We start from the raw sequence: 18645 nt of genomic DNA on the forward strand, positions 1-18645 counted from the left end.
ATAACATCCTGGATAGGCCTGTGGGCAGTGGAGAAATACTGCACAGTAGTCAGGGGCTGAACAGGGCTTGTTTCAACCCAGCAAACTACTACACATAAATAACTAAGGTTATTTAGGTGTACCACAGCCTTGGAAGTAATACTTGGTAATCGTATAGGTAATCTAGGTAGCTGTACTAACAGAACACAGAACCCAAGACTGTTCAGGTGGTCGAGCTGCCACAATTAATCAATTAATTGATTAACTTCATTTAATCCATTGGACCAGATTTCTAAGGGGGCAAAAGTCTAAATTTACTTCTTAAACGTGAATACTTTCAGATTTCTTTCCTCCTCTTGGACAGTAATGTGAATATATTTGGGTTTTGGACAAAAGAAGACACAGATGGAGATAGATAGATAGATAGATAGATAGATAGATAGATAGATAGATAGATAGATAGATAGGTAGATAGATAGATAGATAGATAGATAGATAGATAGATAGATAGATAGATAGATAGATAGATAGAAGACATAAGGTGCAAATTGTTGGTATTTATAATAAAGGTGAAAAAAATTGCCGATACTAATAATAAAAAGAAGCATTAAAAAGGATATGGACCAAAAATTCATTATTCAAGAAAATAATTGGTAGATTATTGACAGTGAAAAATAGTCTTTAATTGCAGCCGTATCAGGAGAGGAGTTGAGTGAACGTTGTATCAGGCAGCCTCTGTAGTGTCACACCTTAAACCTGAAATAAAATATCTCCAGTTTTTAAAATTCATGTATCTATTGTACACACGCACAAACACAGGGCAGATCCCAGCTCTGGACTAACAAACCCAGTGAGCTGTGAACTGGGATGAAGGGTCCTAGCAGCTGTCCCACAGCTGGGCTGCTGTCCTGAGACATCCACCATATGACAACAGTAGATGCCACAATCGTGCCACTTCCAGGCTGATATATGCCGTCACCTGGCAGCATATGTCAGCACAACACCTGTGATGTTTCGGAGGCAGACTGTGGCTGCTGAAACTGTCAGCGCAAAGAAAAACTGCAGTCTGTAAACACAAACATGCAGATTGGTGGAGGTTTGGGGGGACATCAGAGGGTAGCAGCAGAGATTGTAGGTGCACTGAGTCAGGTTTCACTTTGTGCTCACACCATAAAAGATGTTAATAAGACAAGATAACTCAGAAGGCTGCGCCTGGTGTACCTGCCTGTAGCCTCAACCGCACCACCTGCAGTCATACTTTATGGAGATGGCCATCTGGGAAACCACCTCCCCGTCCAGCTGGAAGCGTCTGGGAGGGAAACACGAAGAAGAACACTCTCCCTCTCGCATTAACTACTGTCAGGGCCCCTTGAGCAATGTACATAAACTCTGGTCCTTCCATGGAAGCTGCTCAGTGCTTAGCAAAAAGTGGAACTGGAGATGTGTATTTATGTGTTTTTAAACTGGGTATATCTTTTACTCTGCCTGGCTGGGTGGGAAAAAAACAAAAGGGCAACATCACAGAGGACAGTGTGGCTATGAATCAAGCTGGGAGTATTGCTACTGAAAGCATGCTGTTCTACAATCTGAGTCACATGGATTCATGAGGGGTTTGTGAGATTGATTGTAAGATACGTTATAAGATCTCAGGGGAACTCCAAAACACACACGCAGTAGTAAGTTAGCGTGATCGGCGGTGTGTCGCTGCAGTCTATCAGCACACTAAGCCAATTTTAACACATCTCTGGACATTTATTACACCTCAGTGATCCCCTCCCCACGACACACATATTTTCACAAACATGTCCACAGCGGATCTCAGGGACTCCTCAGTGTGTCCCCAGAGGTCCAGGACTCAGAGGAACAGAGAGTCCCGTCACAGTGCGACCAACTCACTGGCCTCAAGCTGTCTGAACACACAGTCTCACACATACACTCGGCAGGACTTGCAGTAGTAGAGAGCACTATGTTGCCATGGTGACGGGGAGTGATGTCATAGCACTTCCCCTAAAAAATAGGGGGGCAGTGGGAATGTTTATTCTCAAAGACATTAGTATGCACCGCTCTGGGTCCCAGCGCCATAGGGAAATGCTAAAGTGCCGGATATTTCTGTGTTTTGTAGTTTGGAGTCATTGCGCCGTGTCTGCTCCACCTATCGCTCTCCACACTTCCAGCTGTGAGATGTGTGGCTGCACAAACTTGGAGGTCCAGTTTCGATTTAAGCCAACGAACACACACACACACGCACACAGTCTTTTCAGTCAGCAGCATCCCATTGAGGAACTGAGGTGGGATCACAGCAGGGTGCCACCCGTGGGCGAAAAGAGGAACACTCAGCTGCACACACATGCACACGCGGAGACATAAAACTCACGCAGACGCACGCACAAGCATACGCACACAGCGGGCATGCCCTGCAGGCATCACTGGCATTTGGATGGCTTTGGCACAATGAGAGCACAGTGAAGACCAGCAGCAGGCTCTCTGCCACACTGAGCGTCTCAGTGGTCAGCCTCACACACAAAGGCACGGTGTTCACTTGGAAAGAGAGAGAATAAAATACAGAGCAAGAGTCTTTGTGCATGTATGCCTGTTTGCTTTTCCATGATGGTGCAGGAGAGAGAGGGAGACAATGGCAGCTGATAGCCAGTATTTGTGCTGCCAAACCCAATAGGCAGACAACTGTAATTGCCTGCCTAATCTGGGCAGTGGAGAGGCCAGGTGTAATGATGGCAACTCAGTGAGTACACCTCTCCTCCACGCGCTAATGGATGCTTGCTGCTCGCCTCCTGTCCTGTTGCTGTCAGCTCACCACTTCACTGTTTGGACCCAAGGAAATGTTCAGGAAAAGTGGAGAAAATATGCAGTGGAAAGAAATATGTCAGCACTTGACACCTGGCTGCCTCAGCCGAGACACTGTGTGAATAAAAATCTGCAAATGTATGAGGATGAAATGAGCGTCATTGTCTTTGTGGAGATTGTTGTTGCTGTTCTTTAATGGCAGCACTTACCTGCGAATGACCTGTCTTCATTATTCTCTGCTAATGACACCAACATGTTAATGCATTATTTACTAGCTGATTATTTCTTTTCATCTGTGGTAGCATGACAGTTAAAGCAGTTTGTGTTTTTATAATGACAGCAGAACAAGTGACTAAGATGTAACAACAAGGAATTATCACCCACATCTGCATTTTCCCAACATCATCACCTACAAGTTGAAGTTACCATTTTAATCCCCTGTTTAATGCTACTACATGGAACATTTTAAGGATATTTATCATTTTAAATAATGTTCCTATCATGTCAAAAGCTTGCCAAGATGGAACATTTTAACTGCAACATTCGGAGGATGTTTGAAGGCCATGCAGAACATTTTCATAGCAACATTTAAAAAATGATATCAGATTGCTAGCTTTGCAAGGTATCAGGTGACAGTTTTTCATAAAATGTTCCTGTAATGAGATATATTAACAGAGGCAGAACGTTTTACCTGCAGTGTTCTGAGGATTTTTTGTGGATGTTGTTGAGACAAGACTTTATTCAACATTTTTCTCTAAAACATTCCCAGTCAGTGCAGTATTCGTAAAATACTTTAATAATGTAAAGGAATATTAGTGCATCAATGTAATTTAGTGTAATAGAGAACATTATCGTCTCTTTAGGAATAATATTCTGAGAAAACTTTACTATAAGATTGCAGATCTTCGTCTTTCCCTGCAGAATACTTTAGCTGGGATTCAGCTTATTGATATATTCGTTTGGCCTGGAACTTCAGCAGAGCTCTGAATGAATGCTGCTGTTGCTCTGTACTGCTTTGATGTGTGAAATCTTGTTGGTTAACACATTTGCAATATTAAATAAGAAAATGTTGGTTGGTGTTGTGTTTGTAGCTGCCTTCCACTGACCTCAAATGCATAAAAAATCTGTTCTTGCTGCTTTGTTCTTGTTGTAACAGTGTTCCTCTTAAAATCTGCTTCTATGGATAAGATTAGTTATTTTCTCAATGCTTAACCTACTGCAGTGGTGGCTCAGGTGCTGGAGCTGTGTGTTGCAGAGTGGTACGTTCAGTGTTAGGTTAATTCTGAAATATGTGCAAACTCCAGCGACTGCAGCAGCTTTCAGCAGTCACACTGCGGTTTCTCCAGGGATGGCACATTCTAGTTAATAGGGCTCACAGGTGCAAGGTTTTGAGTTCAAATCTGCTGGTTGACCTTTTTGTGTGGAGTTTGCATTTTGACCCCTTTGCCTGCACTGGGTTTGCAGCTGCTCTGTGCCACTATGATGTGTAAAATCTTGTTGTCTAACACATTTGTAATATTAACTAAGATGTGAAAATGGAGCGTGAGATGGACAGGCGGATTGGAGCAGCGGCAGCAGTAATGTGGGCGTTGTACCTAACCTTCGTGGTAAAGAGGGAACTGAGCTGTAAGGCGAGTTACCAGACCATCTACATTCCAACCCTATGGTTGTGAGCTCTGGGTAGTGACCGAAAGAATGAGATTGCGGGTGCAAGAGGCTGAAATGAGCTTCCTCCGTAGCATGGCTGGGCTCAGCCTTAGAGATAAGGTGAGAAGCTCAGACATCCAGAGGGAGCTCGGAGTAGAGCTGCTGCTCCTTTGTGTTGAAAGGAGCCAGTTGAGGTGGTGTGGACATCTAATTCGGTTGCCTCAGGGGAGACTTCCTTTGGAGGTTTGCCAAACATGTCTGCCTGGGAGGAGACCCAGAACTCACTGGAGGGATTTTATATCTCGTCTGGCCTGGAATGGCCTGCTTTGCCTGCTGCCTCCATGACCCGGCCCCGGATAAGTGGAAGAAAATGGACGGATGGATGGATGGTCTTGCTAGGTGTGGTGTTTGTTATTGCAGCTTTGTTCTTGTTGCAGTCATGATATTGTTAAAAACTTTTGTGATTTTATGATTCTCTGACATTATTTTTGTGCAATTTTTAGACCTCGCTCTTGAATATTTATTTTCTCAATGCTTAACCTACTGGGTGGTAAAGGAGCTTGTTTGCTTTTCGCATGGCAGCAGGTTCATTGTCAGGTTAGGTTTGAGGATGTACAAGCTGCAGCAGCTTTCAGCAATCATGCTGCAATTTCTCCAGGGATTGCACATTCTTGCTGCAAGGTTTTGGGTCCAAATTTTCTGGTTGACCTTTTTGTGTGGAGTTCGCATATGGCCCCTTTGCCTGCACTGGTTTTTCAGTTGTTCTGTACCACTTTGATGTGTAAAATCTTATTGGCTAACACATTAGCAGCATTAACTAAGAACGTCTTGCTAGGTGTGGTTTTGACTGCCTTCAGATGGATAAAATATGTGTTATTGCAGCTTTGTTCTTATTGCAGCAGTGGTAAGATTCTCTGATATCATGCTTATGCTTTTTTTTTTTTTTTTACCTCATTCAACACTTAACCTACTGCAGTAGTGGCTCAGGCAGTAGAGCAAGATGTTGGGGGATTGCCGGGCAGCAAATTCGATGTCAAGTTAGCTTTTTAGCGTGTGCAAGCTTCCGCAACTGCAATCAAGCTGCAGCAGCTTTCTGCAATCACACTGCGATTTTCCCAGGAATTGCAAATGCTAGTTGTTTGGGCTGACAACTGCAAAGTTCTGCATTGGCTTCTCTGTGTGGAGTTTGTATGCTCCACTTGCCTGTATTGGTTTTCTCTAGCATCCTGCTACTGTCCAAAAATTCTAAATTTCCTGTTAGTGAGTGTGTCGGTGAATATGTATGGTTGTCTGTGTCTGCGTTAGCCCCATGTCAGCTTGCCCCAGCACCCCATTAACCTCTGCATAATAAAGCATGTTTACCTATTGGATGGCTTAATTTTATTTATGCTACACAGGTTATTATTACCGTTTGATATATGAGTATGTGGCAAAGCACGACCTTAGGATAAGTATTGCTTGGTGAGTTTACCTTTTTCCTGCCTCTATGATTTATCTATGATTCAGGAGGAAAAAAGGGCAAAAGTAATAACTGACAGTTGGATCATTGAAATAGCTGCAGGATTGTTCTTACTCCTCACCCAGACAGAAACCGGGTCAAAAGAAATATAGCTGGACTCTCTTTCGTTTTCGCGAGATTGCCTGTGATTTCATCACTATGATACTTCAGTGTGGCTTGACTCCATTCCAGCTGCAGCATTGTTTGGGAAGAATGACAGTGATTCCAAAATCATCAGGGAAGCACGACACGGTTTCATCATTGCTGAGGAGATTTTCACTCCTCAAATTGCTGGCTGTAAACTATTTTTGGGAGCTGTGCTACAAAATAATCTTGGAGTCTGTTGATGGTTTTGGACTCACACACAAAAACACATGAGCACACAAATACACATTCAGAGCACTGTAGGAGCCGGTGCAATTTGCCAGGTTTACTAATTAAACAAATTTGCTTGGCCAGCATGCATGATGAGGAACCAGACTGGCGCATCCAACCTGCTAGATTTCCTGCTTTCCAAACTTAGAACAGACAAATGCAAACACACAGACACACTCAGTTTAACACGATGTTACTTCTCCTTCCTCCCCATATTATTATTGGTATGATTATTATTATTATTATTATTATTCATTCCTCACACTCAGGCAGGCTTTTAAAATGTCCATTAGATAAAGGCCAGCATGTATTTATTGGGTCATATTTTCTTACATGGCCGGCAATAATGCTGTATCACTTTTGGGAGGGTACTGTTGTAAATGCTCTGAATTATATGGCGCTGGAGGAGAATGAGGAGCTGCATGACGAGGAGGAGGGCAGGAAGGAAAAAGCTGTGCAGAATGATGATAATGATGCAAGAGTGAATGTTGAAATGGCGTTAGCGGTGAAATACATCTTTGTGATGATGATAATTATGATGAAAATGTGTCAATGTAAGCAACAATACTGATTTGATGTTGATTGTAATGACAATACTGCTGCTGTAGGTATATTTGAAGGTTAAGTGGAGATGTGGAGTGATTAAAAAAAGAGGGTCTTCTCTGGGCTTTGTGCTTTCTGTTGACCTGCAACCAATCAAGCTGGTGTTTGCAGCTCTGAGAATTGCAGCTTAACTACATATGTGCAGCTTAATTACACTGGAAGCAATCACTATGCAAGCCAAGTATACATGCAAAGATACTGATGGCAAAAATAAAGTTCCATTGTTTCCTGGTAAACCAATCTAAAAGGATAAAGTAAGATGGCTTTTATGTCTATGTAGATTCGCCACATTACGGTATTCCTAAGTAGTTCAGTAAAAGGCAATGGGACATTTTTAAAAACTAAGCAGCAAGTCTGCATTTGAAAGATAACAGATACTGATTTAAGGACAGAAATGTTTGAATTCTAGGCACAGGCACCAAATATTTTCTTCAGAGCATCAAAGCTGTGAGCAGAGACAACAAGGCGGGTTACACCTGTATTTCATTATCTATGTAGAATCAACCAGAAAACACTCGTGTGACAGGAGCATCAAGAATCAGGGAACAACACAAAGTTTTAATTAAGACTCAATTCCAAAACAAACATTGGGATCTGAGTCATCGTTTCCAAAAGTCTCTGCCCAGAATAGAATGTAACTCTGGAGTTTTTAAACTGAATTAAGCCAGCAGTGCTTCCAAATGTCTCTTTTTAGGAGTTGTGTGGACACTTGGCGTAAACATAGTAGAAGTTATTCATCATAAAATGAAATTGTATCAGTGTGGATGTCGGTTCAGTCTGTCCTGGCTGCAGCTTCATAATAAATGTATAAACCTGAGTATGGTATCAGTCCTCATTTAGTTGTTGACAACAAAAAGAACATGTGTGAGAACTGGGGGCTTGTCCAAGATCAAATCAAACTGTTTTGGAAGGCAATCCTCTGTGATAATTTGGTCTGGTTTGGCTAGTGTAGCTGCTACTCCTGTGACAACAGATGTTTGTTGAATAGAAGCTGATGTGTTTGCAAAATTGCAATTTGCCTGCTTGTTAAACTTCAGATTTAGGGAGTCTCATACATGTGTTGCATGTTTTTCGTTTTGAGGTGGATAGAAATATTTTCGTGATTTTGTCTGTTTTGTTTCTGTTTTATGTTAAAGTACTCTGGCAGTGTGCATTTTGGCTCAAGATTTCCATGTAGCTAATGGAATTTGTTCCATTATGTTTGTTGACAGACTGTTAAAGTGAGCTTTTTGCAGCTCAGTCCTTAAGTGACACTATAAAGATGATCACATCTGTGGATATCTGGGTGAAACTGCTTAGCAAAGACTTTTTGGACTCACAGTATGTCAAAGAAGTGGCAAACTCTTTCTTGGTTTCGCTAATTAGCTTTTATTTTTGTCACTGAAGAAACTAACCACAGAGAGCAGATCTTTGTTACTTTGGAGTGACACTTTGGAGACCTCTGCATGTTTTCTTTCGCATCTGTTTATTAAATCCACTTGAACATCAGTTAAGCAGAGCTGTGTAAAGTACACTGACTGTGTTGATAACTTGTTTGTGAAGAATGTGTCTCTGACTCGGCTGGACTAATCCCTTGTTGGACTAATTTGCCTAATCTTCATGGTTCTTGAGTTTTCATGGGAATGCAAACAGGGATGCGACTTTTAATTTGGAGTTTGGTGCATGTGTTAAATTCCATTGACTCTTCAGTACCTGAGCTTGTTTGCTTGAAAAAAAAGGAGTTATTGATTATTTTACATGCATTTGCTTGTCAGCTCTTCATTGCATTGTTCATCGTTTGCCATTGCTTGATGACATTCCTCACTGCTGCCCTCCATGATGGTTTTCGCTCAGAGTGTCTAGTCCCAGCTGTTAGCCATCGCTGCTGCTAATATCTGCATGGTCCTTCCATACAAGCTGTGTATGTTGCTGCGACTCATTGCATTCGCTTCCAGCCTCGCTCCATATACCTTATTCGCCACTATTTCCCCCTCCTCCGAGTCGACCATAACCTCTTACCCCGCCTGCTGACTTTCTAGAGCCCCATATCAGTCCCTCCTTTGTTTTTCTCTTTCTTAGTTCCCCCCAACCTGACAGTCCCACGGGGCAAGTCGCCCCTGGTGGCCCGCGAGGGTGACACAGTGGAGCTGGAGTGCCTTGTTTCAGGGAAGCCCAAGCCCATCATCCTGTGGTCGCGGGCGGACAAGGAGGCGCCGATGCCGGACGGCAGCATGCAGATGGAGAGCTACGACGGCGTGCTGCGTATTGTTAACGTGTCCAGGGAGATGACGGGCTCGTACCGCTGCCAGACCAGCCAGTACAACGGGTTCAACGTGAAGCCCAGGGAGGCCGTGGTGGAGCTGATCGTGCAATGTGAGTAGAAAGACCTTGTAGCGGCGATATAATGCAGATTTCTACTGCAATGTGTTTTCTTCGCATGCAATGTGATTAATCTTCATAGGTTTTTATTCCAGTGTGGCTGAAATGTAACATTCATCCATTTCTTTCCATTCACGCCCATTCAATTTCCCAAAGTCAGGTCTGAGAGGAAACAGCTCCGACTCCTCCGCTAAGGGGAGGACTTTATCTGCTGAGTGTGAACTGAGCAGAACTAATATGAAGAGAGGCACAAAGCTCTAGATACTCATGTCCACACTTGTTAGGGTTTGTCTTAGTGTGTGTGTGCATGTCAGAGAAGACCCAAAAACCGGCTGCCATACCCCCAGGCAGGCCTCAGACCCCCCACCGCCGACACTCTTTGAGAAACCCCCTTTTTCCCCTCTTTTAAGATTTGACATTCAAAGATAGCTTAACGGCTAATTAGTTAGTGGCTAATTTATTCTCACTGGTATTCAGTTTTGTGTTCATTTATGGACGTCTGAATGGGAACATTTTGAAATGTGCGCCAGGGATTCAAAGCGGTGTCACTCACTGAAGCAGCCGGGGATGTTTTTCACCCTCCGCCTAAACAACAAAAAAGGAACAGAAGATGGATAGGAAGGAAATGAAAGCCATCCGTGTAGGGTTCCTACCATTCTCTGGCAAGTGATTATAGGAAATAGAAAAACGGAGTCTCGTAGCTGCCCTTGTTTTCCTCATGCCCTACTTAGTTAATCCATACATTCTTCCATTTCAGCGTCATCTAAACAGAACCTGTGCAGCAGAACATTAAAGAACTGTGAAATATATGGAAATGCTCTGTGCTGACTGCCATGTTTCTGGTGTGTTCATCATTACACCTGTCAAACTTAGGCTGCAGGAAAATAAAAACTAAGAACAATGAAACTGAATTACAGCTCAACCAGTGTTTCTATCTGTAAGATGAACCTCCACTAGTTTGATTAAAGCAGAACAAGCCGTTCTGTTTTCACCAATGGGAATTAATTCTCTCATGGTTTTTCCCACTTTTATTGTTGTCTTTGCCGTGATGTTCACGTTTCCACTGTGTTAAGAGAATTAATGAAGTTCTGATGTGTTCTGAAGAAGACTGTGTTGAATTTTTGCCTGAATTGATTATGATTATGCAGCGATGACAGCCCATATCAAAGGTTAGTGGCTTTGCTACGCACCAATGCTAACACCACAAAGTAAACAAAAGATTTAGACTCTAAGATGCCCTTCATTAATTAGCAGCTCTTGGTGGATCTGCTGCTTCAGAGGGCGTCATGGGATTGAACAAATAGTGGAATGCAAAATTTGAAAGAGAACAAAAATCGGTATTGTTTTTTAAGTGAAGCCAAAAGCAGATTTGTTCACATTTAATCTTCATGCTTCATACGCAAACAGCACCATATTAAAATGTCTTTCTGTTTAAAAACAGTTGAAGAATAAATGAATGCTGCTGCTCCCTCTCACCAGAGAGTGGTTTAGTGCCACGAGCAGCAGGAGGTCACAGTGACCTGCCTCCATTTGAAGAGCAGCGCGGCCACGAACTGTATTCTGTCCGCCGTTTGTCTCATGGCACCACAATTATAGCTGCAAATGAGCTCTGCTCACAAGCTCTTTGGTCAACAGCAATGACTATAAGGCATTTCTTTTTTTTCTGCTTTTGCTGCAGCAACTCATGTTGCAGATGCAAATCAGTCACAAAAAAAAGATGGCTAACACGTTCAAAAAGAGTCGACTTAACAAACAAAAAGATGTTTTAACCAAATTTAAATAAAACTGCAATATGCAAGTCTTGGTAAATGACAAAAAATAAAAAAGCGAAGCCAAACTGTCTACTGGATGCATCTGTGTCACATTCTGCACCATCATGGCTCCTAGAGATCATCAGTGGTGAAAAGTAACTAAGTACATTTACTCAAGAATTGCACTTTAATGCATTTTTTAATTTTTTTACATTTTCTGGAGTATTTCCTTTTTCTGCTACTTTTTCCTTCCACTCTGCTACATTCAGAGGGAAATATGTACTTTCTACTCCACTACATTTATGTGACAGTACGTTTACTCGTAATGGAGTATTTTAGCATTGCTGTATTGGCACTTTTACTTAAATTCATAAGCTGAATACCTCTTCCACTGCTAGAGAAAGTAGGATACTGTCTACATTTCGCTATCATCATGCACCAGAATGCACTGATTTATTATCCGTCAGTTGATATGACAATAAGAAAGACTAGTTTTGGATCTTGCTTCTTTTCGAAAGTCTGTGATGAAGAAGCAGTAGTGTAAAGTAACTACGTAAATTTACTCAAGTAATGTACTAATGTACACATTCAAAGTACTTTTACTTTCATGATATTTTTGTTGAAGAGTAACTGTTAAGTTTCAATCATGGTAGTTTAAAAATACTCAGGGAAAGTGGAACACCTGATGTGACTGAAATAGTGCTGTGGAAATGTACATTGGGCTTAATTTATCAAGATTACATGTAAAAAAAAATTAGAAAACTTGGCTTTGTATTTACTGGGGAAAAGGAAAGACATCAATAAGGTGAATAAATGCATAAATTGTAGCATTTAATTGTCAATACTGATGAACCAAAATTTGTAAATAGCAGTTTAGTGCATTTGTAGCTAGTTTTCAGCAGTGGAAAGTACATTTACTCATGCTTCACTTGAGTAACTCCATTTTATGCTGCTTTCTACTTCCACTCTACTGCATTTCAGATTAAAATATTGTACTTTTTACTTCACTACATTTGTCTGACAGTGATCGCTACTTTCCAGCAGATTCAGACTTTAAAATCTTTGAGAATAATGAAATGTATAAAACACAATTTATTGTTATATAGTAACAAAAAAAAAAAAAAAAAAAAAAAGACCACCTGTCAGGATATAAAACAGGTAAAGTTCTATGTTAGTCAACTAAAATGTTGAAATTCTGCTTGCATGTTGATTGCATCACCATAACCAGTATTAGAACTTATGAAAAACTAACACCAGCAGAGCTCATTGTGCTGTCTAATGAATAATTCTGCTTGATATACTTTAAGTACATTTTTCTGACAATTCTTATGTACTTGTGCTTCAGTACAGTTTGAAATATAGGACGCATTTTTCAATTGTAGTATTGTTACCTCTGTTTAAGTCAAAGATTGCTTCTTTCCACCACTGAAAAAGAAGGATGGTTTCACTGCTGCTAATCTACATACACTATTCATCAAACACATAACATAAGAAAATGAAGATAAAATGTCAGCTGTAGCGCAGAAATTAAAATCAGTAATGTAGCGACGCAGTGTGTGTGTCACCACATTGATCATAAATGAGTACAAGTGTTAATTCACCGCCTGTAAAGACAAAACCGCATTAGGATGATGCGGCTGCTTCTTGTGTAAAAGAACAGGTTTTTAAAGGAAGTCAGACGAAGTTAAACCTCAGTCTGGAAAAAAGCTTCGGATCTAATAAAAAGTTTTCATAAAGATGTGAAGGCAGCTAAGAAGGCACCAATAAGCCTGAGAAGAGCAGATAACAGAAATGTAAATGTGCAGTATATTGAATCAGCAACTGGCCTGCTGTCTGGTGTGACAGATGATCTCAAAGGCAGCGAGACTCACGGACAATAAATATCTGCGACCTAAACTAGCCACAGAAAGTATGAAGACTAAGATCCAAAGTCCAGGGTTTTATATTCAACATACACAACACACTTTCCTGCTCCAGTTAAATCCAAAAGGATGCAATAAAATCGGGAAAAAAAACACAAGCCTTTAGGAGTGTTTTGAGGAAGGAAGTGATTCTCAGGAAGGTCTGCAACCTTTGAATGACCCCATCTTAGAACGGAGGTCACTTTCAAGCAAGAAAATCACTCCTCTGACATCCATGCATGGAAGGTCAGCTCTTATCGCACACTGCTGCTGCTTCACACAACATATCAGTAGACAGCGGCTGTCGGAGACACTCAGACAGAGGAGACAAGCCTCAAAAAGCAAACCGTGGATGAGCAAGACTCTGAGACCTCAACCAAAAGACTCTCAGCTGTTAAATCCACTCTTCTTCTCCCATAGATTCGCCTTGGCTCGCAGTTGCATCTGAGGTTGCCACAGTCAGCACAACACTGGCGGCGAAGGAGGAGTCACGTGGTGAGGTATCAGGGAATGGCTGCGCCGTAGGAGAGCTCTGAACCCCGTCAACCTAATTCTATTTTTTGGCAACTAAAACTCTCTCCAAACGTAATTTCAAGGCAGGGTTCTCGACGTTTTTGTGGAGGATGACTGCAAATTTGAAGAAAAAGAATGTTCAGACTCGTTTGCAAACGATGAACATTGGGGATGCTACTGCTAGCTCTCCTACAGCTAACACTGCTAATGCTAACACTGCTGACACCGGAGAAACTCCAAACACGGATATGAGCGCCTTATTCATGGAGATGACAAAAATGGGAGCAATTATGACTGGAGTAGCAGCTGATGTGTCGTTTATTAAGTCTGATATGGCTGAACTTAAGAACACTCTGAGTGCGACCCAGGTCCGGATGGCCGAAGCCGAGGGCCGCATCTCGGATATCGAAGACAAGGTAACTACTATGGCTCAGGACAACAGCGCATACGCTAAAACGCTCAAGCACCTCTGGGCTCGAGTTGAAGATCAAGAAAATCGAAGTCGCAGAAAGAATGTACGGCTTATTGGATTGAAAGAAGGCTCAGAGACTGGCGGAGGTTTGAGTGATTATGTACAGAAGATCCTTTCTGATGGCCTGGGTCTAACCGGAGCAGAGTTTGAAATCGAGAGATGCCATAGAAGTTTACAACCCCGCCCCGGACCGGACCAGCCACCTCGCATCATAATGATAAGATTTCTCCGCTACACTGCACGTCATAAAGTCCTGACTGTTGCTAAACAAAAGAAAGGTTTTACCTGGAGTGATTGCCGCCTGTCGATTTGCGAGGATGTGACTGCAGAGCGCGCGGGGCGGAGGAGACCATTCTTCCCAGTGATGGGGGCGCTCTGGCGGCATCAGGTGAAACACACGCTGGCACATCCCGCAACACTCAAATTTACATGGAAAGGACAGCGAAAGAGCTTCGATGATGTGGAGGAAGCTCAGAGATTTGTACGTGACTACATTGAGAGTGAACTGGCCTGACGAGGATGTAAAAGTAGCGGACAGGAGAGAGTCCAGAAATAATTCCAAATGACGGGGACAGGATCACTGGGGTGCAGCCTGGGCAGCTGGAGGAGCCGAGGACGCTGTCTGCGGGACCCGCACGGACCAGAGACTACTTGAAGCTTCGCCTATTGGGCATGTGCGCTGTCATGTTCCTTTTTAGAACAGCGCCATTTATTTTTTGTTTTGTTTTTTCTCTTGAGAGCGTTCAATGTGAGGTACTAATTTTGTTTATATTTTGGTTCACATTAAGCTGTCGGTGTATGTTTAATTATTTCAGACAGGGAGGTACAGAGCGTTTAAATGTGGAGTAATGGGTAGCACAGGAATAAATATAGTTTCATGGAACATAAATGGCTGCAGCACACCAATTAAACGTAAGAAAATACTGAATTATCTTAAGTCTCATGACACTGATGTTGCTTACATTCAAGAAACTCACTTTGAAAATGAAAATGAAGCAGTGAAATTAAAGAGAGATTGGGTGGGCAAAATTTTTCATAATTCGGTTTCAAGCAAAAGTCGTGGTGTTATGATACTTATACATAAAAAGTTACATTTTGTTCTACTGCAACAATTTAAGGATGAAGATGGGCGACTTTTGTGTCTCCAAGCACTTATTAATGGTGTAAAAGTAGTATTGTGTAATGTTTATGCCCCAAATAGAGATGAACCTAAATTTATTTACAAAATCAATGAGATGTTGGGGAACATAGAGGGACATATCTTGCTAGGTGGAGACTTTAACAATGTGTTAGATGAATATATAGACAGAAGCACCATCAATACAACCTTAACAACTAAAACAGGATTGGCTTTGAAATCTCTAAGAGAAGATATTGGCCTGGAAGATATTTGGAGACTTGTTCATCCCTTGGAAAAGGAGTACACATTTTATTCTCATTCACACAAAACATACTCCCGAATAGATTATTTTTTGATCTCCAATGCATGTGTTGATCTAGTGGTGAACAGTAAAATAGGTGTCATTGCCTTAACCGATCATGCTCCTGTAGAATTACGTATAAACTTGCAAACGGAGAGAGTCAATAGAGGTAGATGGAGACTAAATACAAGTGTACTGCAGGATGAACAATTTGTGCTATCTCTACAAAAAGATATAGAATATTTTTTACAGGTGAATGTTGGGTCTACTGATAGATTAGCCACAGTGTGGGATGCTCTCAAGGCATTTGTCCGGGGAAAATGTTTGGGTTATTGCTCAAAGAAAATTAAAGAAAATAAGAACAAGATTAAAACTTTGGAGGAAAAAATATGTATTTTTGAAAAACAATTAGCTGAAAAATTCAACGAAACTAAATTTAAAGAAATCTGTAAACTTAAATATAATCTTCATGACATATATAACAAGAAAGCAGAGTATGCACTTTTCCGGCTTAAAACACATTTCTATGAAAATGGTGAAAAAACAGGGAAACTATTAGCAAGACAACTTAAAAAAATAGATAGCCAAAATGTTATTACAGCAATTAAAAAAGATGATAAGTTAGTTACATCGTCATCTGATATTAACACAGTTTTTAAAACATTCTACCAAAACCTTTATACATCTGAAAATAAGACTAACACGAAACAACTAGATGAATTTTTTGATAAAATAACAATACCAAAGATTTCACAAGAAGAAAAGGACAAATTGGAAACCCCCTTAACAGAGGAAGAAGTAAAGAAGGCAATTAATGCAATGAAAACTGGAAAGTCACCGGGGATTGATGGCTTTCCGGCTGAATTTTACAGGAGATTTACAGACACACTCTGCCCATTTTTAACAAGAGTATTTCATGAAGCTTTTGAACATGGGCTGCTTCCTCCAAGTTTTAATCAGGCAATAATATCACTTATCCCGAAGACTGACAAAGACGTAACGGACCCAGCCAATTATAGACCAATAAGTTTAATAAATGTTGACTGTAAAATATTATCTAAAATACTAGCAACAAGATTAGAAACTGGGTTACCACAAATTATACATAAAGACCAAGTTGGGTTTATCAAGGGCAGATCTGCATCTGATAATATGAGAAGGTTGTTACATCTCTTATGGTTGAACAAAAACAACGTTGATCCTGTGTTAGCCATATCTTTAGACGCCCAAAAAGCGTTCGACAGGGTAGAATGGTCTTTTTTATTTACTGCTCTGAAAAGGTTTGGTTTGGGTGACAATTTTTGTCACTGGATTAAGATTCTGTATTCCAAGCCACAGGCAGCTGTTTTTACTAACGGGGTACTCTCCCATTTTTTCGATATTTCCAGATCGACCCGTCAAGGGTGCAGTTTAAGCCCTCTTTTATTTACCATCTTTCTAGAGCCCTTGGCTATTCAAATTAGAGAAAATTCACTAATCAGAGGTGTGTTGGGGGGAGGAAGGGAACACAAATTGTTTTTATACGCAGACGACATTTTGGTTTTAAGTAAAGACCCTGCTAACTCTATTACAACTCTGCTAGAGGTTATTGATGAATACTCAATGTACTCTGGGTATAAAATTAATTGGCAAAAATCTGAAGCCATGCCAGTCTCTCAATCTTGCAGTCACGGCTCTGTGTCTGGTTTCAATTTCAGGTGGATGCATAAAGGGATGAAGTATCTAGGAATTGAGTTGGACCCAGACATTGAGGATATTTTGGCTGACAGCATGGGCAAATTGATAAACAAAATTAAGACAAATTTGGATAAATGGAGTAAATTAAATTTGACATTATGGGGGAAGGTAAATGCAGTGAAAATGGTCATAACCCCACTTATTAATTACTATACCGGAATGTTACCAATATGTATCCCCCAGCCACTATTATTAAATTACAATAACATGATAAAACACTTTCTCTGGGATGGTCGTAAACCACGCATTAACCTAAGTCGACTCTGTCAGCCGAAAAAGGAAGGGGGCTTAGCCCTGCCCAATGTGGAACACTACAGTATATCCTTCGAAATGTCTAGACTAGCCAAACATTGGGCGGGGAAAGTTGACCTGGATTGGATTTTAATTGAACAGGAACTTACTTCTCCATTTACGCCAATCGAAACTTTATCTCAAAAGTTGAACAAAGACAAGTTTGAAAATCCAATCTTAAAATTTTCCAAAATGGTATGGCTGGAGGTACATAGAAAATACAAGCTTGATCCGTATGTCATGAGGTACTCGTCTTTATGGAACAACCCCAAAATTAAGATTGGCAAACAGTCTATCTACTGGGCACAATGGCTACGAAAAGGTATAAGAACTGTTGGTGACTTATTTGAGGGCGATGTCTTTATGACATTTAATGAAATCAAGCAGAAATTCAAATTAGAGGGTCATGGCCACTTTTGGAAGTATTTACAGATACGGGATTGTTTAAAAGGAAAATATAAATCACAGGAGAGAACCCCAGTAGAGACATTTCTGCTATTACCTCCACTACTGTGTAAAGCCTCTAAATGGTATAACGTTTGCCCTTGGGCAAATAATAACACAATTAAAAGTCTAAAAGCAATATGGGAAAAAGATTTACATTGTTTTATAGATGACGATATTTGGGATTCAATTATGTCAAATTGTGGATTATATGTTAGAGAAGCCAAGGGAAAATTCATTCAATATAAAATTCTCAATAGATATTACTATACCCCCTCTCGACTTTATAAAATGGGTATTAGCAGAAATGATCTGTGTTGGAAATGTCAGAAAGCTCAGGGTACTTTGATGCATGCTCTGTGGGAGTGCCCTTTGGTTTTTCCGATTTGGAACAATGTTTTAAGTTATATGCAGAGTTGGTTATCTTGTAATGTACCCAAATCACCTAGACTATGTTTATTAGGAGATAGAACAGAGGTGCCCTTGTTAAACAGACATAGTTTTAGAGTTTTAAATACTGCTCTTGTGACATGTGCATGTCTGATCCTAAAGTTATGGAAGGATCCTCATTCCCCAACTCTGAAAATGTGGAAAGAAAAAATGACTGAGAATGTGGCCTGTGAGAAGATGTTAGGACGACTAACCTCTAGGAATGAAGACGCGATGGAACAATGGGACAATTTTTGCACCTTCCTGTCTACAAACTGAATACAAACTTAATGCATCACGACAGCTGGTTTTGTACTGAACCTCACATTTTGTTGTTTGGGTGTTTTTGTCTGTGTTCTGTGGTTAAAATGTAAAAACATGGAATAAAAACTTCAATTACAAAAAAAAAACACTGGCGGCGAAG

At 40.9% G+C, this 18645-nt stretch overlaps 1 protein-coding gene across 4 annotated transcripts in view; it reads left to right on the forward strand.

The window, feature by feature from the left end:
• LOC111573798 (MAM domain containing glycosylphosphatidylinositol anchor 2a) overlaps window positions 1-18645 on the forward strand; it is a 270997-nt gene that overhangs the window by 167594 nt on the left and 84758 nt on the right. For 2 of the 4 annotated variants that reach the window (XM_055016253.1, XM_055016252.1), the window contains exon 9: window positions 8936-9256. In XM_055016253.1, coding sequence (XP_054872228.1) covers window positions 8936-9256 — 321 coding nt within the window. The remainder of the gene's footprint in view (window positions 1-8935; window positions 9257-18645) is intronic. The other 2 variants (XM_055016255.1, XM_055016254.1) reach the window with 1 other exon arrangement.

This window comes from Amphiprion ocellaris, chromosome 12, assembly GCF_022539595.1.
Source record: "Amphiprion ocellaris isolate individual 3 ecotype Okinawa chromosome 12, ASM2253959v1, whole genome shotgun sequence".
Lineage (NCBI taxonomy): Eukaryota > Metazoa > Chordata > Actinopteri > Pomacentridae > Amphiprion > Amphiprion ocellaris.